Source organism: Athalia rosae, chromosome 5 (genome assembly GCF_917208135.1).
Source record: "Athalia rosae chromosome 5, iyAthRosa1.1, whole genome shotgun sequence".
In the NCBI taxonomy this organism is placed as follows: Eukaryota; Metazoa; Arthropoda; class Insecta; order Hymenoptera; family Athaliidae; genus Athalia; species Athalia rosae.
The window spans coordinates 14,912,008-14,935,150 of record NC_064030.1 but is presented as its reverse complement, the minus strand read 5'-3'; the positions used below and the strand labels follow the sequence as shown (position 1 = coordinate 14,935,150).

Below are 23,143 nucleotides of genomic sequence, written 5' to 3'. Positions count from 1 at the left end.
GGATGATTAAAGTTTTTTTGTTGCCTTTTGTTTTTTCACACAAACGTTGTTTACAACTCGGTGTGTGACTGGTGTTATTATAAATTAAGTATACGACACATGAAAGTCATTTATACATTTCTACTACTACCGACGCGATTTCTACTACTCGCAGGTTTTGCCCGGACGATACGGAGACAGAGCAACGTCTCGTCTGGTCTACTTGAAATTTTTCCCCTCCGATCTCCTTCCCTCTCTCTTCAACGATTCACTCGTTCGGTACAGACGCTGATTGTATTTTCCTCACTGTACTGGAAAGACCCCACCGTGAGTTTTCAACTCTCGGAGAATTCACGTATCTTGTTTAGCGTAGAAGCGAATAATTATTCATCCTGTTATCGGCGGCGTATTATTCGACCCGGTAAATCAGTTGGCTCTCGAAAGAAAAATAACCCGTCATCTAATTACTCCGTCGATTGCAATGAGCGGTGATGCAAACTATCTCGATTCGAACTCCACACACACTCTCCGCGAAATTGATCCCATTATTGAAAAGGCATTGAACGAAACCGCAACCCACGCGAATTCCGAACGACAAAAAAGGATTCTCGTCCAAAAGATACCGGAATTCTGGGTCATTGTCCTCCCTCGAATTCCGGGAAACGTTCGAGGGTTTCTACCGGGTTCGCTAGGATCCGCCGCAATGGACGTAGATCCCGAAAGATGAAAAATGATTCTCGTTCCAAAGATCCCGGATCTTTGGATGATTCTTGTCCAATGATATTCCAGGAATCGTTCCAGGGTTTCTTCCAGCTTCGCTAAGACTCGCCACCATGGAAGTAAATCCCGAAGGATGGAGAAGGGATTTTCGTTCTAAAGATCCCGAAATTCTACACAGTTCATCGACCTCCTTTGAATTTCAGAAATCGTTCCAGGGTTTCTACCGGCTTCACCAGGAATCACCACAATGGACGTAGATCCCGAAGGATGAAAAATGATTCTCGTTCCAAAGATCCCGGATCTTTGGATCGTTGTTGTCCAATGATGTTCCAGGAATCGTTCCAGGGTTTCTTCCAGCTTCGCTAAGACTCGCCACCATGGAAGTAAATCCCGAAGGATGGAAAAGGAATTTCGTTCTAAAGATCCCGGAATTCTACACAGTTCATCGACCTCCTTTCAATTTCAGGAATCGTTCCAGGGTTTCTACCGGCTTCACCAGCAATCACTACAATGGACGTAGATCCCGAAGGATGAAAAGGATTCTCGTTTCAAAGATCCCGGAATTCTGGATGATCCTCCTCCGGTCCAGGAACCGTCCAGAGTTTCTAGCGGGTTCGCTAGGACCGCGGTGGATCCCTAAAACCTGGATCCTCGATCGTCGATGACACGAAGCGAGTTGAGAGAACAAGGAGAAAAATAATCAAAAAACAAAATGATGTGGAGCGTTTTTTCCTTTCTCCTTTGGCGATCGCGGTCGATGGGCATGATCGCGGCGCTGGAAATACCGATTGGTCACTGAGACGAAAGATCGCATGAAAGGGACTTCCGGTAGCGAGGTGGTAAGAGTTTTGGGTGATTCCCAGCAGGTGCGAAACACTTCCGGTTCGAGGGAACCGTGATCTGTGAAAAAAAAAGAAAGAGAGCGTGATTGATCACTCGGAACCGGAGCGGCCGCGATTGGTTTCTCGAAACGGCTCGTGTCACGGTAGATCGGATTCGGCCTGAAATCGAAACACATATATATATATATTTACTTCCGGTGTAGTGACGTTAGAACTTTTGCGAATGTTAACCGATGTTCATTCATCGATGATATTATTACAAACGCGTATTATCCAGTGACGTCAATCATAGCGCCTAATACCAACCTGTTCACCGGCTCGGTGTTGCAAACTACGACGTCGATGCACGTTCGAATCTATTTTTTGTCGAAAATTATGATGTAAGAAATTCGCTTTTTTGTCAATTTTGATTAAAAATAGTCGATCACGAGCGAAAATATCGGGAACCAAAATCAGCCAAGTGGGTCGCGGGTCCTCAGAAAATTCATTGTTGCAAAAAAAAACAATGGAAAAATCTGGTGCCCAAATACCCGAAATATCATTTTTTCGATATGAGAAAAGAAAAAGAAAAAAAATGATTTAAAAAAATCGAAACTCTCATCTCCGATGGTTGATCTATTCGATTTTCGCAAGCTTCTGGAACGAATCGTACCGTTGTCGGAGTGAAACGGTGGTTTTCGACTGAATAATTTTGACTTGTTCGACGTTTTAAATTTCTCCGAGAGGAATAACCAAAACAAGTGCAGATCGCTGCCGAGCATCTGCAGTAACAGAGGGCGTGAAATAGTGCAGTGTTCCTAAAACGATGTTTGAAAAGTCGGAGAGAGCGAGAGAGAGCGAGAGAGCGAGAGAACGAGAGAGAGAGGGGGTGAGTTTGTTGCTCAACGTGCACGGTATAAGGTTTGGCACGCGCCAATGAGTCAGATATTCAAAAATGAAGCATGTTTTCGGTAACCTTTTAAGGATTGCGGCTATTACCGCCGCTAAACGTTTTAAACTACAATCTCGATGATGCAGATGCCGACGTTGATCGTTGATCGCGATGACGGCGTCGATGCGCGTGTCCGCGCCGTTCGCGAAATCACGATTACCCAGAAATATCGAAAGAATTTTTCGTCGGTACACGACGAATTACCGAGAAATGAAAAATCCCATCTATCAGATCCACCGAAAATATCCAGATCTCGAGATAATATACTCTCAACCCCGTGCATTCATGCGTACGCCACACGTTACATTCGCCGGATACACATTTCGGCAATGACTCCTTCGGCGAAATTATTGTCTTTATTTTTTCCATTGAAAATTTATCGATCCTTTCTCTTCCACTTCATCTGAAATTACCAATGTCACGATCGAGCGATCTTTGTTGTTGTTATTATTATACATAGTTATTATCGGTATTCGCGGTAATCGGATTTTGTGATCGGCGAATTATCTTATATATCCTGAGATTCGCGATTAATGATAAAGAGGCCAAGGTCGGCTAGTCAACCCGAAGCGTGCGAACTGAGAGGAGAAAAAAGAAAACTGAAAGAAAAAAAAAAAAAAATGGAATGGAATGGAATGGATCGAAAATAGCATATCCTGAAGAATGGAATGTTGAGTTTTTACGTCATCAATTAGGGGCATCAATGATTTGACCGAATTCCAATTGCGCGATGCAATATTTACACGCTCAATTAACACCGTCTGTATCGTGTCGTTATTAAGCATTTTTCTTCTGCACATCCTGTGAATACGGTACACTTTGAAAATTGATCGTTATTAAGGTAATTATCGATGACGACAGCAGTAAACGGCGTGGAGATGACTCGAGGTGAAAAGTATTCAGGTGAATTATTAGGCTAACTATAAAATGATGATCGGCTTTTGAACATTGAAGTTGATATAACTACCATCTTTTCGATCCAGCTTTCTCTACCATAAAATCAGAAACGCTTGTGCCAAGTTATACTTTCATCAATGACGAGGACGTCATCAAATGGTACGTACACCTACTTTCAATCTAGGTGTAGAATAATATACATGTACCATTTGATTATTTTACTTGAACGTCTATCGATTCCGTAAATTCTTCAAAGTTCATTACGCGTGGTGAGTCAAACCGCGATATCCATTCTTTTTTATGATTTTTTCAACTCGAGTATCTTTAATAATATCGTAGCAAATACTCGATTCATTATTTTTTTGCATAGAGTGATGACTGAGTCAGGGAAATACGCGTCCCACGTGTAAAATCTCATCAATCATTTCGAGCTGACTTGAACCAAGTTGAATTGTTGCTAAAAGCGCCATCTATTGTTTATTGTAAAAAGTATTTAGCAATGTTTAATGTCGGTAAAGTAGGGGGCGGGATAAGATTTGTTCGTAAGACGTAAGCTTGGTGATGTCAACCAATCACAACTGATCGAAGAAATGCCATTTTGACCCTTAAGGGCTGCTGGCCAATCGGGATCGACAAAGAGGATGAAATTCTTACGTTTTACGTCATATGTTACTAAGAACCCAAGAATCATTTGGCCTTTACGTTGGCTTCACATCTTTACATGTGTAATAAATGTATCCTAACGTGACCGACCAAACGGCGTTGATCGCCGATCCCGTTGTGCTGCCTTAAAAACAATTGTTTATAAAAATGAGAAAAATAGTTTTAAACATTGATGAACAATGTAGAACTTGTAAATTATGAGATACGAAATAAATAGTGCCTCGATTTAGTGATACAAAAATAATATTAATCTAATTATATTGGATTGTTGGGTGGTCTTAATGTAGACGCACCGAATAAATCGAACAATGTCATCGAAGCGTCATTTTGCTATTTGACGTTTGATGAATATTACATCAATTAAAAACAAGGTTGAAAAATTACCCCTGATAACATGACTGATAATCATTGAACATGAGACTGATTAGAGTGGGTATCGTCTTGGGAAAATATACCAATTGTGTGCAATGTTCATAATGTTTCAACATTTTGTCATTGAACCTAACCCAAACCCGAGTTAAGCAATTGGGTTCCATTAATTGGTTTTGTTCGCTTGACCAGAACAAAAGTTAATAGCGAAACGGTCCGCTGGTTGATTTTTCTCTACGAAGTTTATAATGTGTTGAAAAACATCCGGAAATATAATAATCGCGACCAACAGAACGAGGAGAAATATTAGAGCAGTGACTCAATGGAGAAATGATGTAATCGAGATAAGCAACATAAGCGGGACGCTGCAGTTATAACAATAATATGGGTAAGTGGAGCATGAAGAATTCTTTGTTACATTTGAGATCAGAATGAAGAAACATTCAACGAAATTGGAAGTTTTCGCATCGTGATGGACAAACGTTTAGAAAAATGCAACCACTAATAATATATTTTACTCAGTTATGGCAGGGAATGAAAATGGGGCGGGACCAAAGACGGATGAACCGCTTGCTTCCAGGCTTCTGTGGCTTCAACAGCGTCGTCAAGCCTTGCAAGAGAAATTAATACTCAAGAACAATGAGCTGAAAAATCTTTGCATAGATGAGGCTGAACTCACCGGGATTCTTCCTCCAGAGATTCCATTAGAACCTGGAGAGAGTCCGCCGAGCTTCCGCAGAAGAGTTGGAACTGCCTTCACCTACCCACAAAATTTGATAAATAAATTGAAAACTACAGAGGCTGTAAGTAACTTATCTAAATCTTGCAATCTGCCAATAAGATGCAATCATTCAATGGAAAAACTAAACTGGATCGCTTGTTCGTCTTTTAGGAGGAGTCGACTTTGGAATTAGAACGTCAAGTACAAGTTGGAATAGCGGAAGCAGCTCTTGGAATCTTCAATGATCCGGGAGAGAGCAAGGCTGTCCGTAGGAAGCACAGACTCGTGTATCAACAGAGTCAACGTCGTCTTCAGGAGCTCGATGCTCGCCTTAATTTTATTAGACAATCTCACGGGAAATCCCACCGAACTTCACAACTTCCTGCTCATTTACCTGCATACGCTACACAGCCACATCCTCAAGGCCATGGAAAGCACAGAACTAAAAAGCCTAGACCACCTCTTGAAGGAACTGGTAAGAAGAAATTTGTTAGTCGTCATCGTATGTCTTTTCAACAAAGAATTCTCTCGATAACCGCTTAACTTTTTTCCAGGCAATGAAAGGTCCTCGAAATCGTCGCGAGGCCTTTTACAAGAGGGTGGAGTCAGTCTCAGTCCTATGGGTCCGGAACAAAACTACAACACCTACCCTGGGACTGGTTACCAGGACCCAGAACCTACGGCGCATCATGCGCCTTTGGCGACAATCTACAACCAAAATCGTAGCCCACTCTTAACGAACAGCCCAACGACACACAGTCCAAAACTTATGGAAATAAACGATCTCAATGACAATCACAACGTATATATTTTACCTGAACAGTACAGAGCTCGAACGTATTCTCATGGAAGTGGAGGATCTAGAAATACGAGCCACTATTTGGACACGGAGAGGAATTATAGACCAGTTCCTAATACGTACACGGAGCAAGAGAGGATCCTGAGGTATCGTCAGCTCCAGTTACAACAACAGCAACAGCTGCATCACCAGCAGCAACAATTGCTGCAAAACCATCAACAGTATCCTGATTATAAAACTGTAGACAACGATGCGATAAGATATCACCCTACAGGATCACAATTTTTCCATGAGACTGAAACAAGTGTGCGCCGTTACGCACCCACCCCTGATTACCAGACTGGATTTTCTAATCAAATACATCAGTCGCAGAACATTATCCCCCGACGAGATAGTAGGGAACCTGCAGCGAATAGGATTTCCAGGGGGAACGGGCCCCCGACAGACCCTCATCAGCCCCCAGGTTACTGGATCAGATACGAAGACGAGATAATCTGGTGTCCCGAAGAACAGGGAGTCGATAAGTTTGGAAGTCTCGACAGGAGGAAGCGGAGTACGCTTCAGCACTCCAATACAACAGCTGGCAGCGGAGACCCGCAAATTCGTTACCACACTGTGGCTGGAAGCAAAAGCACTTCACTGTTACCCAGGCACAATGTTCCACTGATACCTCCACAGCCGATGGATCAAATCGCATCGCAGACTGCTCCGAGTAGAATGTTACTCAGAACTCAGTCGTTGGGTAGCGTGGAAACATGGCACTCTGGTCAGTCCCACGATTCCCAAGACAAGGATATGACCGACAGTGCTGGGTCGAAAGGAAAAGAGAAAGGGTGGTACGAAACGTCTCTCGATTCGGGACCAGGCCCATCAGCCTCCCTGATCAATAAAAAGGTGCACAATAACGTGGCTTTGAGTCCGGGGATTTTGACCGACGAACAAAAACGAGTTCAAAACCACATTCAGCAACCGATTCGTTATCAGCAGGTTCCAAAGATTCTCGAAATACCAGCGGAGTCGAAATTATTAGAAAACAATAACGACCGTATGTTAGAGTCTCCGAAAAATTGCACCGTAGTTCAGGCGGGCAAGTACCAACCTTACAGGGAGGTAACGAAACCCTTTGAGATGTCGGATTTTTACAAATATTCAACGAAATATCGAAAGCGCAATGAGAACGCGAACAATCAGGCACAAAGCCCGATCGCAGGACCCGGTACGGGCGGAAATATGATCTCTGGTGGTTCAAAATTGCCCCAGGATCCCAGGGTGAATATGATGATACAAATGAGCCAGGAATTGAGGCTACAAGAAAATTTGGAGGACCGGGCAGGACCCAGTCCCGTGCAAAAAAGGATTTACCAGCCCCTACAGCGGATGACTTGTCAGCCGTACAACGTGCTGAGGTAGTTTAAAATCCGCTCAATGATCAAAATTTTCCACCAAGTTATTTCAACCGTAAGAAAAAAAAAAAAAAAAAAAAAAAACAAAAAAAAAATATTGTCCTGATTCCAGGCCGGGAGAGGTGGGCGAGGAGTGGCCGTACGTATCTGAAAAAGAAGCGGCATCAAGTGCGACTCTTGTTTAAAATTTCAATTTCACTAGCATAAAATACGAAAGAGAAAAAAAAATGAGACACGGCAACATCCCCTCACTTATCTTTTTGGCGGAAAGTGCCTTTCGTTTCTCTGTCTCATCCTCTTTTTTGTCGTTCGCATCGGCTGTTAATTGTTCGAACAAAAAAAAAAAAATTAATAACGAAACGTGCCTTAAGAATTAAATTCCAATATACGGAAAAACAAACTGAGCATTTTAGTTGGTATCTTTTTGATTATTTTTCTTTTTCCTCTTCTTTTTTTTTTGTCCCTAGGCAGAATTTAGACGTGCCTAACGATAGGGCGATGAAAAAAAAACGAAAGAAGTGGTAGGTATACAAATAATATGTAACAAAAATCATCGAAGTACCTGTACCAACGTTATTTTATAAGATATAAAAAAAAAGAACAAAAAACGAGATTAAAAAGAAGAGGCATGCCCAATTCATTGTTCAATATTTACAATTTAGATTATAAGAAGAAATTATTGATTATTGAAAAATAAAAAAAACTTATTAAAATCGTACGTTAATTTCTCATCTGTAATATAACGCGTGTGATGATGACGACTAAGATTATCACATTATTATCGTCATTAAAATATGCGCAAAAAATGAATAAATCCTAGTGCCTTCGTTTGCTATGAAATTAGATATAACATCAATAAGAACAATGATAATAATAAGATAATAACCATAATAATTGTAACGTATTTTCGACGAACCAAAGACTACGCACTTCGCCCGTGGTTGTATGCAACGTACAAAACGGGCAAAATGCGTAATACTTTTACAAAATTGGTTCAAAAATAATGTGTCTGATATTTATTTCAATAAATACCTGTTTTTCTTTTTTCCGAATATAGATATATATATATATCAATTATATTTTTTTAAAGATAATTCATCAATACCCATCCCTACACGCTGATGTACAATGGTTCACCCTCATTTTATTATTCAATATACAATTTATAATATTTATATATATTTACACTAAAATTTATTTTATTTGTTCATCCATTCAATATTAATAGTTTTCCTATTTTCTAATTTTTTTCTTTTTATTTACTTGCGTTTCTTGCAGTTTACTCTCTTCATCAATGTGCTATAGCTCTACTATAGGATAGCAAATTATTTATAGTTCTTTTTTTTCAATTTTTCTAGTCTTTATTTTCTTTTTTTTTCGTTCGATTTATCGTACCACTGATTACATCAGGGTGGCACAGAAAAACGAATATTCTTTTTATTCGCGTTTATTATGAGAATATATTCGTTCGACATGTTTGAAAAGCTCCCTCCAGGGATCGGCTCGACATAAAAAACATTTTGAATATCGACTCGGAAGTTTCAGAATCTCCATCATTTTTAACCCAGAAAATAACAGAATGACGAACAGAAAACAGATAACAGTGTTTGACGATTTTGGAATCTTCTGACAACCTTGAGTAACCCCTGAAAATCTTGTTTTGGAGCTAATCTTTGGAGAGGGCTTTCAAAACACGTGAAACTAATTTATTTTCATAGAAAACGCAAAACAAGACAAATATTAGTCTTTCTCCGGCCACCCTAAATTACATAATATTATATTCAGCTGGTATAGGTATATTAGTACACGAGTACCCTATAATATTCGAGGGATACATTCAATTGTGAGTGCTGAACACTGAACAGCTGTGCATGCACGCTCTAATTAGAAATTAAATATAACAATAGAAATAAAACACTAAAAGTAAACGGCGCAAAAATTTCAAAGAATTTTATTTCGATCGAAAAAACGGTGGAAATCCTTGTTATTTATTATCATTCTAATATCAGGTCGGTGAAAATAGAGCGCGGGTTATGGGAATATTTAGGGTGCCTGAAAAAACACCCTTCGGTTTCACACGGGGCGGGGGTTTGACGTTTCATTATCATTACAATAATACTTAAAAGTTATCGTTCGTCTTTGGCGGTTTGACAAATAAAGACAAATCATTGCAAGTTATGGGTCAGTTTCATTTTTCTCAATCGGTCAGACCGTACCGAAACTTTGACAGTTAATCTATATGCTCCAAAACATTTCATACGTCGAGATTTTGATCGGAATAATTTTTTTATTAACTCAAAAATTATTGAACATTCTTCTGTCAAAGTTCTAGCAGAGTCTTCTCTTGATTATTTGCACACGACGACGGCTCTGACAGTAAATTGTTTATTCAAACCCCCTTTTTGAGCTTTTCTTTTCTGTGGTTTTGTATTTTTTGTGGTTTGCTTTTTCTTTTATTAAAATCGGCGGAATGACGGGGTACGTCGTTTCACATAAATGTGATATGTAGATACACAATATGTATATATATATAATATAAGATCGTAATAGGACAAGGCACAGAGCTACGAGAATAAAAGGACACGGACAAGATGGCGTTTGAATTTTGCTGCGATCGGTAGTTATGGACTTAGATAAATATCGTGTAATATTACAATTTTAGTATAATATTTATAATATAATATTGTACAGAATTATCTAAAAAATATGGAATAATGAAAATTTTATCACTACCGAATAGTACAATCTTCGTAATCGTTATTTAAAATCGTACGCAAAAACAAGAAAAGTGAGATAAAAAATTAATGTTCTTGATCCAAGAATAAAACTGTACATTCTTTAAACATTACCAAATATACTTAACATTCTGACATCAAGAACAGTTTTCTTTTTATTCTTTTCTTTTTTGTGCGTACTTCGTCTTTAATTTTTTTTTTTCCTCTCTTTTTTGTATTTCTTTCGTTAATATTCAATATCGTGTTACATAATTATTAAATTTCTTGTTACATTCGCTATACATTGTATATATAAGAACTATAGTTATCTCTCGATCGTATATAATCAATTATAACTTGGCAGTTGGGCGTTTTAAGCTTATTAATTGTTTTCTTTCTCGTTCATTTTTTTCTTCTCAATATTATTCAATTATTAAATAACAACGATACATTTATTTATTATTCATTTTCTCATATGAGGACGTGTAGAAATCATATACGCATCATACAACTGCAGGTAAAACTGCAGAATCATTATTTGTTGTTTTTTTTTTTTTTATATCATTAATTATAATATAACTATTTAAAATTACAATCTACCCGCAGCTGATCATAAAAGAAAAAGAAAAAACTAAACAAATATATATTTATATGTATTTTCTTTCGAATTTTTTTACTTCCTTCCTATTTTACAACTATCATACATGTGTATAGTAATACTATAATTAATAATAATAATTAATGGATACGAGCGAGTTCAGCGAAATTATTCAAATATATTATAGAAAAGAAGAAAAAAAATATTAGGTAACATGTTAATATATATATTATATAGAACCATGCGCGCCGTGTCCCCGTATACTATACTATATTATATACGGTAATGTTAATTGGTTTTTTTTGTTAATTTTTTATTTTTTTCACTAATTTAATTTAATTTAATTTAATTTTTATTTCTATAATATCGTGGCATAATAAACGGTGTTGCTTTTTTTTTTTTTTTGTTTTTTCTTTTACATCTAGAAAAATACATACATTAAATAATTAATCAACAAGTAAACTGGCCTGAAAATTTTTTAAAAAGAAAAAAAAAAGAAAAAAAAAAAACGCTTCGTGGGATCAAAATTGCGAATCTGCAATTATTGTTGTTACACTATCATTATTATTATTATCATCATCATCATCATCATCATTATTTTATAACTCTAATTAACGATCAACTGCTGTTTTTGCTATGTGTCTGTATTCTGTTAAACGAAAAACTAACTACCGGCATCTCCATTATTGTATTAAATACCACCGTTCCGTTATGACATTGTCTTCGCGGATTCGGGATTCGATTCATACTCGAGGTTTAAAAAAATAAAGAAACGATCTCGTTTAATTAATGTAATTATTCTAGGTACACAAACGTGTAAAGCGCACTAGTTGATGTATCGCGTTCGTATAGTTTAAAAGAGGAAGAGCAAAAGAAAATAACTGAATAAAATAATCGAATAAAAAGTAAATAATAATTATTATCGCGGAAATGTGTGGTGCTAGATCACATCGGTTGTTCAGTTGTAAATATTCATATGTGAATATATATATATATTTTTTTTTTTCTGTTCAATTTTGCCGTCCAGTAAAATACATCGTTAATGATAAAAAAATGAGAAAAAAATCCTATTAAAAACCATTGAAAAAAAAAATTTGATAAAAACGAAGTTCCAGTTTTCACGTATTGCCCCTGTATACGGAGCTTTTTTAGCTGTAACGAGAAATTAATATACAATATGTTAATAATGAGAAAAGAAAAAATTGGCTATTTCATCGTTTAAATCCCCTACATTTCGATTAACTATAATTTAACTACCATATTCAATATATTCTTACGTTCAATTCGGATATTAGTTATAACAGTAATAAAAACAATAATAATAATGATAATTAATAATAATGATAATAATGATAATAATATTTAGTATAATATTAAATCACTGTACATAAAGCTATCTTAATAAATACGGCAACAATACCAACAAAGGCAGTAGCAATGTTTTAGGTTTTTTTTTTGTGTTTTATTTTTCGTTTCAGGCGTGGATTCACCTTCTAAGGGTCAACGCGTACCGCAGTAATACAAATGTCACAAACTTGGGCAAAGATTCGGCGAATTTTATCATTTGAAAGCTCAGTAGATTATTTTACCGCGTTTTACGCTCACCGATCGACGGCGAATTATCGAATTTTAATCCGTTGGATAATTTGTTTGCTTGTAAATAAAAAACTTCGCTGAAATTCAGTAGCCCGCTCTACGTTCGGGTAGCTACGGTACGCGTTCGCTCTAATGAACTATCACAAAATTTATCGTCTCTAAAATTGTGTTTCATTTTGTCTTGTTTCGTATTTTTTTCTTTTTGCTGTGATCTGTTCATTTCAAATTCTTCAATAAATTTTTTTAGTAATCTCTCAGAAGCTTGGGTACTTTAGTGTGCTTTATTCTTCTCGCTTCATTACATTTTATTTTCTTCTAGTTCCTGTATTGAATTTTTTAATTTCTTTTCCCCGGCTTCTTTTTTATTCATTGTTGGAATATCAGTGTTATTTCCTCCCCTATTCGTACCTATACTATATTAATATTCCTAATGTCATTCGCGCAGACGTTTTCTCTAACTATACATATAGGTAATTATTCACTCGGAAAACCATTCGCACGTGTGTTAAATGATAACATGAAGTATAACGTAGATCCTATAATAAACTAGAATTTTTTTTTTCTCTCTTTTCTTCAATTTCTTCTTTTTTTTCAACTTCGTCTAAATAAAATCACGGCTGTACAAAATTAATAATTTAAAGTGGATGATTCTTTTCTTTTTTTTTTTCCTTCTTTTCAGAGGTAGGGTTTATCGATGAGTCGATAATACCCCAAGCCCAATTACCACTGTAATTAATTACGGAGCACTTTTGATTCAATTTTTTTTCTTTTCTTCCTTTTTGGTTTCGATCAAACGGAATGAAAAAAAAAAAATCAGATAATTTGGAACTTTAATTTTCATCGCTGCGTAATTAGTCTTTTTTTAATTCTATTTTTTTACTATATCACTAAAAGGGCTCTAAAGTATTATGGACTAATAGATCGTAAGAAGCGCGCGGCGGAGGCGATACAGTGTAAGTTTGGAGATATTTAGAAAGGGTTTGAGTTAATGGCCGGGACGGTATGACTAAGATATTCAGCCGTTCAATAACGAAGGGGTATTTAACTGCCCGTAACGATAACTAATCGAAAAACATTTCATGCTCTGACCAGTCGGAGTCTTCGGAATCGGAAAAAAAGGCTACGAACTCTTCGAGATCATCGATACTGTACATCCAGCGACTCTCCCGCTCGTCTAGGAAGTCCCAGAGGATCATTTGCTGAAATCACAAAAAAAAAAGGAGTTTTTGAGTCACGCCGTTTATGGAGAATGTAGTTCTTGTCGATCCGTGTGACTTCTTTTTTTGTTACATACCTGGAGAAAATCGATGTCCGCATCCCCGATACCTTGATGCCTTACTGGGGGACCAACGTCGGCTTTTGTACCGTCCGGCAACGCGTGAAGGTAGAAACACTTATTTCCGAAAGGACATTTACCCAGACCATGACTAAAGTATTTGCAGTTCTTAGTGCTGGAAATAGAACGTGAAGACGGCGCAATGAAAATCCATTTTCTTTTACGTTGCAGTTTTAAAATGTTCAAAGGATTTTTACTCACCTCAAGGCTTCTTTGTAGTCGGTGATCAGTTTCTCCTTTTCCTCCTTGGTATCGACCCAGTACATGCTTGGACATACGAAATCGGACGCAACCCGGCACTCGGGACAAGCCCGGATTATTTTATTATCGAACTGCTTGGCTTGTCGCCATTTTCTTATGCAGGTCAAACAGAAGCAGTGATTGCAATTCGGCAGTATACCAAATTTTTGTTCCCTCGATGCTTTTTCCATAATTGTTTCGAAGCAAACGCCGCACGATTTTTCACGGCTTCTTTGAATCGCAAACGACAATTCCATGTCCACCTCGTGCTGCTTAACGCAAGCCTGTTTAACGATAAAAATCAATTCAGGAAACCCGCATGGCCAGCCGGTGAAAAAACGACCTTGACGACACAAACGAACCTTTCACGATCTGATTAAAAACACGATCGCATTTAGTTATTTGCGAAATCAATCGGATTATCGAAAAGCAAAAACTGGCCGTGATTGAGGAAGTCCCCGGCAGAATGTATATTTTAATAAATATCGAAACTTTGCGCTTACATTTGTGTGTTTTTTCCGATTTTCTTCGTTGTGAGGATGTAGGGCTGCTCTGCCGCACAATTCGCAAATATCTCCATGGAGGTACGCGCAATTGGTCTGTTTGCATATTCCGGTGGCTTCTGCGTAAGGGCAGATTGGTTCGGAGGCAGGATTCGAGCTTTGAGCGAGGGGGTTCAACGCCCGGGCGTAAGATATCGGAGTCGAAGTTGTTGCAGCCGTGTTACCTGCTTCAGATGTTGAAGAAGAAGCAATCGGTATTGAGGATGGAACAAACTCTGGTGCCTTGACCCATTCCTCTGGTCGCCATGGGGTTTCCTTACTGCTGGAAGGAAGTTTGGAACGACGATGCTACTATTAGAAGATTCGAGACAATCGATGAAAGTTACCGAACTACAAGAGATGAAAGAGATATTTACTCCTCCTCAAATAGTGGGGTGGCAGATACTGTTGCGGTGTTAGTGAGGTTCTTAAGTTGCGAGGATGATGTACTGGCTGTTTCTGGAGTAGATTCTTCCTGAGTGGAATGCTTGAATCGACAGCGACCTCCGAATTTGCATGAGCCCTGTTTGAAGAAACGGCATAAGCCGATAGTCGGAGCAGTACTATGCTCTGGGATACTAGGGGTAGCTGATTCTTGTCTCGTGCTCTGGACATGTTGGTATCGACAATTACTCCCTTCACGGCATATGCCATTTACAAAATACCTGGAACAAGAAGCGGACTTCTAGTTCCCTTTTTTGTATCCTAAGATATTCGACGGTCAGAGAGAATCAGGCAGATGACAATCACGAATATGGAATATGAAAATCTTTTAGAAAAAAAGAGAATCTGCGTGGAAAAGTTCAAGATCTTGTAAACCAATTGCGGAAGTGTAACGATACTCCTTTCAACGGCCATGTCAATATTTACCCATCGTGGAGTGTTGACGTTTTGGAAGGGCTCCCAACGTGTCATCTTCAGACGTTTTGAGGTCAAAACGGTGGCTAAAAATCGTGCATAGACCGAAGTTCTCGTTCGCAGTATCAGCGGGTGCTAAAGTATAACTTGGGACTACATAAATTGATTTTGCTTACCGGCAAATAACGCTTTGTTTCCAGGTATCGGCCATTTTGTTGAACTCACGTCGTAACAATGGTCCGCGCGACCGCAGTGAGCCGCGCAACTTTTATCAGACGATATCGAGTTTGTTGTTATTTTTTCGGTCCCTCAAGGGCCGAATTATCAACGAGTAATTGTATCCACGGTTCAAGAAGTACTCTGCGTCACGAATCAACGATGAGCAGCCCCCGTTGGCCGTTACAATCTTCAAACAGGGCCGAGACTGTCGAACTTATTGGAGACTTTTTCTGCTGTCACTCAAAAACTGGCAACAAATTAACAAATCACGACCCGAGTCCCCACCGCGCATACGGTGATCAGCACGAACTACGAAGGGCACAAGACAAGCTACGGGCCTATGAGGTGGAAAGATTTCCACCATGCTTCGGACTGCCATTGTCATCCATTGTTGGCGCCGTTTCGTTCACGATTCGTCGGTTTCACCGTTCCTTAAATTATAATTCCGGTCTTATTATCGGCCCTGTGGACCGTTCACAAGTTTTATTTAACCGGCGTCTTTACTTTCGCCAGTTGCCGGCACCGAGGGATCCTTCCCAGTAAAAATAGTCGTCACGAACGGCGGACTCGTCACTAGTTTTTCCCGCAAACCGGTCGGCGTCTAGTTCCGACATTGAAGTATCTTCCCGATTAATCGGCGCAGGTTAGTCTCCGCATCAGTAAGAACAGAATCGGACAGATTTCTACTTTAAAACCACAGCATCTTGATCATCAGTTAAACGGGATTTGCTTGTACAGAAATACCGCGACCACACGACTTTGGGGCAACGTGATAAACTTGGAAAAAGCACAATGGCCGCCGTAGAGTATTATCAAAACGAGAACAACGAAGAAGAGGAAACTGGAACGGGCAATGCGACGTCGACGACAACGTCCAGCGTACCCGGAGGAGGTGGTGGAGGCGGCGTGGCGCAGCAACAGCAACAGGGTCAACAGGGACAGCAAGCTACTGCCGGCATCCCGGGACGCGACGACGAGCGAAAACTTTTCGTTGGTGGTTTATCCCGTCACACGACGGACAAAGAACTCCGCGATCACTTTGGTAAGTTCGGTGAAATCGAGAGTATATCTGTCAAGATAGACCCATACACCGGAGTCTCTCGTGGGTTTGCCTTCATGGTGTTTACCAACCCGAAGACCATCGACAAACTTCTAACATCGGGTGAGCACTACATCAACAAGCGTAAGGTCGATCCAAAGCGTGTTAGCAAAAAGGCTCAACATGGTAAAATATTCGTCGGTGGCCTAACTCCAGAAATAACTGACGACGATATAAAGACATATTTTGGTCAGTACGGCACAATCGTAGAACTCCAGGCACCTTTTGACAAGCTCAAGAACCAACGAAAAGGATTTTGTTTCGTTACTTTTGACTCACGAGATGTCGTCTACAAGCTATTAAAGACGCCGAAACAAGTTATAAATGGAAAGGAAGTCGATGTCAAAAAGGTAAAGGTGAATCCAGAGGCAGGTCGCCAGGGATACTGGAGCAATCAAGGATTTGGATACTACGGAGGTGGCTACGGGTACATACCTGAATATGCAAACGGATACCAAGGAGGGTACGACGACTCCTACGCAGCTTATGATTATGCCGGATACGAGGGTTATGAGAATACTGGATATTCGACGCAAGCAAAACCCCGTGGCAACGGACAGGGGCCGAGGCAGTACCCGAGACATCAGCCTTACTAGCAAGGCGGGTGGCTAATCAGAGCCAGCCTCATCGTTAAACAAGGCCATACCTAACGCCCAAAAACTAAAAATCAAGGAGTATGCTCATGGCAGGAAAGGGTTGAATTTAAAAGGACAGAAAGAGTAAAATACCAATAAAAAAAAAAAGTAAACAATTGGACTCCCGTGGTGAACCTTGCGAACTTTCCTTTCATCCGCCGCCACAAGTCCCTGTAATCGTACAACACGATATGCGGGAGACAAAACCTGTGTACTAGATTATTCCTCGCGGTAAGAGACGTTAACGTATAGCTCTTTTGATTTACTTACGTCAGGCTGCTGCTGAAAGCCCTCAAGAAAATTATGGGGAATATAAGTTTTCCCCGCGTAAGATTTCATTATACATTTTTGCTCTATTGAATCTTTTGTTTGTTTGTTTTTTTTTTCCTAATTTTTCAAATTTTGTATATTTATTTTCAGCCCAACTAGTGAGCCGATCATTCTTGAAAATAAATGTCTTTCTTTTATAATTAAGTAAGCCAATCCGTGATGAAAATAAAAGAACGACACGTTAATATTATCACTTTAATTCCTATCCGTGTAAAACCATTATATTGATTTAAGAATTGGAGCAAAAACCGAAAAGGAAAGAAAAAAAAAAAATTATGTGAATAGAAGAGTAGAAATAAAGTTGAATAAAATAATTCACGGAAATACATAACACACGTACACACACAGTTTCTATAAATTATATAAGATGAAGAAAATATAAGAAAATGATAAAAAAGAAAGAAATCTGAGACAGAAAGAAAAAAGAATAGTTGAGCATTGCGAGATATCTTGTATAATTAATTTACATAGCGATTAGGTGTTAGAATGGGAAAACGAAATGTTTCGAAGAAAGATTATTATAATTAAAATAACGTAATAGATGTACAGGGAGAAAACGAGACAGCGAGAGGAAAAAAAAGAGAGAATGCAAAATAGAATGAAAGAGTTGATAGAAAAGAGAAAAACAATTGTAATAATAAAATAATAAAAAGCTGTGCTTTTTAATTATTGCATGTATACGAGTTTCGATTGAACATCCAGTTTCTTTAAACATAATTAATTATTGGTCACCCATACGCATTATATTAAAATTTCTCAATCCCGAACGGTTGTAATAAAAACGGAAAAAGAACAAAAAAAAGCAAACAATTTTTCTCCATCATCTCTTTCATTCTCTTCTCTCGAATAAAACTCTGCCGCGAGATCGTACGAAAATAATATCATAAGATGAAACAAAATCTTCGTGTCGTCAAAATCGACGCAACGCGACTTAGGATACGACGTAAGAACAAAATATTGGAAATTAATTTTTTTTGTATCTCTTTTTCAAATTATTATCATATATAGAGACACATATAATGCAGAATAATCATCAACGACGACGAATCGTAATGACATAATATCTCTATTTTGAACAGCGGTGATAAAATATTAAAAAAAAAAAATAATAATAATAATTGAATAAATAAATTTAATTAAATTAAAGAAAAAAAAAAAACAATAGAAAGAAAATGAATAAATAATATTTAAAATAGAATGAAAAAAAAAACAACGTAAAATGATAATATATGTATATCTTTTATCCGTCTCCTTTAGAGCCTTTTCTATCGACCGCAATCACCGCGGTGTTGAAAAAGACTGCGATTATATTATATATTATTAGACAATGATATATATATATAAAAATATATATATACATATACAAATATAATATTATATACAATAATGCTCCTACAATCGCAAAAGTCGGTTGGGCATAATACAAATATACATAATACGTGTAACGAGTACATACGTGTAAATTGAAAAATTGAAATCAAGGAAATAGAAAAACACAAGAGAATCGAGTAAGGAACGATATCAAATATTGGTATGAAAGGAATGTCTTTGTATAAATTAGGTATTGAAAAAAATTGTTTTATGTCCATCGCCCGCTGAACTAAGAACTATAAATCACAAATATTTTCGGTGAATAATGTAAAAGAAAGAGTTTGAAAAATGTTGGGTAACGGTAAAAGAACGAGAGAATGAAACAAAAGTAAGAGCAGGTAATACGAAATTATGTTTAGGCAAATGATTAATATTGGGAATTCGATAAGTATATATATATACACATACAGTCTCTAAGGCTACAATCGTGAGAAGGAGGTTTATAAATTCTTGAAAATTATTACTATTATTATAATATACATATAATACCGCTACGGATAAGAAGGAAAGACAAAAGCGGTGAAACTTTTGACTTGGATTAATAACATGTTGATATTATTATCAATTCAAATCCGTGGAACGCGATCATCGTGATTTCTTCGATTTTTTTTTTTTCTCTTCTCTCCCTCACAACCGTCACGAACAGAACAATGTTCAGCGGATTTTACTTATCGCTATGAAAATCCCAAGTCAAATTGTGCTTTTGAAATTAAATCATGTATACTATGTATACCGTATTCTCTTCGCGTGTGATTGAAATCGATGAAAAAAAGAATTGAAAACGAAAAAAAAAAAAAAAACTAAATAAATTAATAAGGAACAAAAAATTAAAAAATAATGAAAGAAATTTATATTAACGAGATGTGAAAAAAGAATGATTAAAGAGAAAGAAGTATAAATAACTAAAGTATATAAATAATAAATAACTATAATGTTAATAATTATAGCGGAGATAATGATAATATGTGTGTCGAAAGAGATGAAAATGATGAAAAATATTTTGTTACTATTAGTTACTATTTCGCTTGTTTCACCCATGACACAGTGTATATTTTAATTATAACAAAAAAAAGGACAAAAAAAAAAAAAAGAAAGAAAAGAAAACATTAATAAAAATCATACAATGCAGAATCTTTTTTTCCTCCCCCTTTTCCCCCCCGCAGAGCTTCCTCAACACTCGAAACTCGCCAATACGGGCAAACGGCTCGTGGAAAAATAAATAAACAAAATGATGTAAAATAAATAAATCGGCAGCACCTTTCACCGCGTGCACAAGGATTCGAAATGTTTTGCGCGTCTCAGCCAGAGGTCACGGCCGCCGGGTGCGGTGCGATCGCGAAATCTACGCGAATTCAAATCTCGAACGACCGACTGTCGCGCCACGATACGAACCGCGTCGACAATCGAAACGTCGATTTTGAAAAAAGCCGGGAGCGAACGTCCGCGTATTCGCCGCATGCGAAACAGGGTATACGAATTGCCGAGGGAATTTTTTCACCCGGTATCCGATCGTCCCGACCGCGTTCCGTCGCGACGGAATTTTTCCGCCCCGTAGCGCGTCCGGGGTCCCGTTTTCCCGGAATTTAAGGTCCGCAGCGGACGGTTTGCCGCGTTTTTGATCGCGATAACGGAGGCTCGGCGTCGGGGCGTCGGGGCGTCGACGTCGGGGGCAGGGGTGAACGTTTCGACGTCGAGCGACGCCAGACGACGCTGGCGTCGTTGCCGAGGTAGCGGCAGATACGACAGCTTCGGGTTAAGAGGGGCGCGGACCTACCCCGTCATATCCCTGGGCCAATTCTATCGCCGGTTCGGTCAGTCGGGAAACGACGACACTTTGACGAGTCGCGCGGTGTGGCATCGATTCGCTGCTATTAACGTCGGGGAAGCGCAGCGCAGCGCATTTCGTTTATTTTAAATTATTTTGAAAACAAAAATTTTTTTTTGGTGCTACGAGCCGAATCCCCGTGACGGAAAAACGGACGAGAATTGAATAATTGATCAGGCGAGATAGGCCGGATAAAATAGAGCCCCGAGGGTCGCACCCTGGCCTCCGATAGCTCGGATACCGCGTCTCAGATTAGAATTGAAAAATTAAATAGAAAAAAAAAAGCAAAACAAAAGAATATCGGAGTAAAGAGTTCCCCGTAAAACGTGACATTCCCCCTTTACCTTTCCGATCGCCCCTGCGAGCGACACACTCACGCCCAGAGTTCAATCGCCCTACTGCTGTCGTTCTAGAATCCAGCCGAAATTCGGACGAGATGATCAACCTCGTTTACTCCGTTCGCCTCTACGCGCGTTCGTCGTGAAAGGGGTGAAAATTATTTTCGTCCGAATGAAAAGCTCGAAGAAAACGGAAGTTCCTCGAGGAGAAAAATAATACACGGGGTGAAGATCTTGCTTTGAGATTTCCGATCGCGAAACTTATCTATTCGAGCCCTTCGTTTTCCAAACCTTCCTTTTCAAAGTCTGAATAACAAAACTATATCGATATCAATGTTGTTTTCGTGCGTAATTTGACACGTCTTAGTGATTAGTCACGTTATCAATCGTATTGGTTATCTTCAAAATAATCACTCTCCGAAAATTATAATTGTACACAATGACTAAAATATAGGATACGTCGTCGATGTCGTCGATATCGTGAGAAAAAAAAAAAGAAAATAAAATCATTCTAATAACGACGATAATAATTCATTGAAATCATCGCCGCAACGTAGTTACATCACAGGGTATACGGGGGGGTTGTAAAACGAAAAAAGAAAGAAGAAGAAGAAAAAAAAAAAACAACACACGTTGGAAATAATTGAAATTCATCGTTGAAATTTATCGAGAAAAAAGAAATTGTTGTACTCGTCCAGTGTGATCGAGGGGTGACGTATAAGTTCAGTGTGCGGCGTTTGAAGCGTAAAAAAAAAAACTGAATCGGAATAAGATAATAAAAATAAGAATTTCAGTGCGTGCGTGCGTGCGTCGAGTGTGTTGAGAGAGAAAAAAAGGAGAAAAAAAAAAGGAAAAAAAAAGAAAAAGAGGAGACGCTAAGCGTTTATATTTGGATATGCCGAACGAACCAGCGGGACAGTTCACGTGATACTTGTTCCGTCGTCCGTGCGAGGAAAAGAAGAAGAAAAATAAATAGTTTAAAATAATTAAGAATGCGGTAAGTCGAATGCGGAAGAAATGATGAAAATGGTAAAAAGAAGCTAGGGAATATTCGACGCTCGAGCTCGCCTCGACTACAATATGGGGTTGACGAGTTGTGGCAGATACGAAGCGATGGCGAGATTACTTTTTTTTTTTTCTCATTTTCAAAAAATCTTCATCCGACCCTCGCCATTTACGTAACGAAATAAATTCAACCCCGAGAATATCGTGAAAATTATCTCATTCATCGGCGGGTCAAGTCCCGAAATCAATAACGCGTCTTATTTCACACCGATAATCACATGCGGGAGATTAATTTGTTTTTTTTTTTATTTTTTTCACAAACTGCACGCTCGTGAACTTACAGTTGTTTTTTTGTTTTTTAAAAAAAAAAAAAAAAAAACAACAAAAAAACAGAAAAGAAAAATCAGCGTCGTAGCTCCACGGCGACGTGTACCGGAAAACCGACCACGCGGTAGCTGCGTTACACCGTCGTCCTCGTGCATTCTGAAAATTTTTCGATTCATCTCATTTTATAAATATAAATAGTATCCGAATGCGTCACGCTCTCGACCACCTATGTCCGCGGGTTCGCCGCGAATATAAAATAGGAGCAAAAGAAGGAAAAAAAAAACCAAGGTATTCCTCGATCGTTTGCGAAGACTTTTTTCGGGGGGAGGGTTGTTGTAAAAAAAACAAAAAAAACAAAAAAAAATAAATAAAAGCGATAAAAAATTAATCGACAGAGTATCGAAGATCGCGGTTGTTTTTTTTTTTTTTTTGTTTTTTAACGCAATTTCGACGTCGTGAATCAAAAAAGCCGCGTGGGTAGTTTTATGTCGCTTGTTGCTCGACGCGTCGTCTGCATCCCCACGCCTTTACACACGAAGCTTCTTCGCCCTTGAATAGAATTTTTTTTCTAGTTTTCGATCAAGCGGGGCCAGCGATTGATTATTTATTTTTTTTTTCTTTACTCCCCCAACATTTTGTCGGACATTATATCGTCGGCGGGGGTTTTCGCAGAGAGCGAGGAGAAAAAGCGACGACGGGAGCGGAGAATGGAAAGGAAAGAATTCTCGCGAGGACGACGATGGCTAGCGCAGCAGACATAAGCTCGCGTTTTATATTTGCGTAGCC

The 23,143-nt window shown here is 38.5% G+C and overlaps 4 protein-coding genes across 16 annotated transcripts in view; 3 read left to right on the top strand and 1 right to left on the bottom strand.

Moving 5' to 3' along the window:
- The first annotated feature begins 4,028 nt into the window (after positions 1-4,028).
- On the top strand, positions 4,029-10,656 carry LOC105691777. Its single transcript, XM_012410482.3, has 5 exons — positions 4,029-4,789; positions 4,924-5,204; positions 5,294-5,597; positions 5,677-7,327; positions 7,437-10,656. Exons 1-5 carry the CDS (start codon positions 4,786-4,788, stop codon positions 7,507-7,509), a joined length of 2,313 nt encoding a protein of 770 aa, XP_012265905.2. The 5' UTR covers positions 4,029-4,785; the 3' UTR covers positions 7,510-10,656.
- A 1,775-nt stretch (positions 10,657-12,431) lies between these two features.
- On the bottom strand, positions 12,432-15,674 carry LOC105691755 (probable E3 ubiquitin-protein ligase makorin-1). Of its 2 annotated transcripts, none has more exons than XM_012410458.3 (6): positions 15,385-15,674; positions 14,728-15,015; positions 14,312-14,630; positions 13,770-14,092; positions 13,527-13,683; positions 12,432-13,431 (listed from the first exon to the last, which is right to left on the bottom strand). In XM_012410458.3, the coding sequence occupies exons 1-6, from the start codon at positions 15,417-15,419 to the stop codon at positions 13,294-13,296; spliced, it is 1,260 nt and encodes a 419-aa protein (XP_012265881.2). In that variant the 5' UTR covers positions 15,420-15,674; the 3' UTR covers positions 12,432-13,293. The 2 variants fall into 2 exon arrangements, with proteins under 2 accessions (XP_012265881.2, XP_012265873.2); XM_012410450.3 differs by having other exon boundaries at positions 14,312-14,633; positions 15,385-15,671.
- Positions 15,675-15,912: 238 nt separating this feature from the next.
- LOC105691768 (RNA-binding protein squid-like) lies at positions 15,913-18,985 on the top strand. The gene is made up of 2 exons (XM_012410470.3): positions 15,913-16,070; positions 16,166-18,985. The coding sequence occupies exon 2, from the start codon at positions 16,220-16,222 to the stop codon at positions 17,120-17,122; it is 903 nt and encodes a 300-aa protein (XP_012265893.1). The 5' UTR covers positions 15,913-16,070; positions 16,166-16,219; the 3' UTR covers positions 17,123-18,985.
- A 1,638-nt stretch (positions 18,986-20,623) lies between these two features.
- LOC105691603 (muscle calcium channel subunit alpha-1) overlaps positions 20,624-23,143 on the top strand; it is a 25,813-nt gene continuing 23,293 nt past the window's right edge. For 5 of the 12 annotated variants that reach the window (XM_048655945.1, XM_048655943.1, XM_048655942.1 and 2 more), the window contains exon 1: positions 20,631-22,022. The gene's annotated coding sequence lies outside the window, so the exon portion shown is untranslated. Of the gene's footprint in view, positions 22,023-23,143 lie in introns of all 12 variants that reach the window. The other 7 variants (XR_007278596.1, XM_048655947.1, XM_048655938.1 and 4 more) reach the window with 6 other exon arrangements.

Excerpts from the sequence above, each read along its gene's own strand:
- LOC105691777 (XM_012410482.3), top strand. Across the intron at positions 5,598-5,676 it reads ACCACCTCTTGAAGGAACTG|GCAATGAAAGGTCCTCGAAA; the intron begins GTAAGAAGAAAT and ends ACTTTTTTCCAG. Across the intron at positions 7,328-7,436 it reads CAGCCGTACAACGTGCTGAG|GCCGGGAGAGGTGGGCGAGG; the intron begins GTAGTTTAAAAT and ends TCCTGATTCCAG.
- LOC105691755 (XM_012410450.3), bottom strand. The coding sequence starts at position 15,419 with ATGGCCGATACCTGGAAACAAAGCGTTATTTGCCG. Across the intron at positions 15,016-15,384 it reads AAACAAAGCGTTATTTGCCG|GTATTTTGTAAATGGCATAT; the intron begins GTAAGCAAAATC and ends TTCTTGTTCCAG. Across the intron at positions 13,684-13,769 it reads GACTACAAAGAAGCCTTGAG|CACTAAGAACTGCAAATACT; the intron begins GTGAGTAAAAAT and ends TTCTATTTCCAG.
- LOC105691768 (XM_012410470.3), top strand. The coding sequence starts at position 16,220 with ATGGCCGCCGTAGAGTATTATCAAAACGAGAACAACGAAGAAGAGGAA.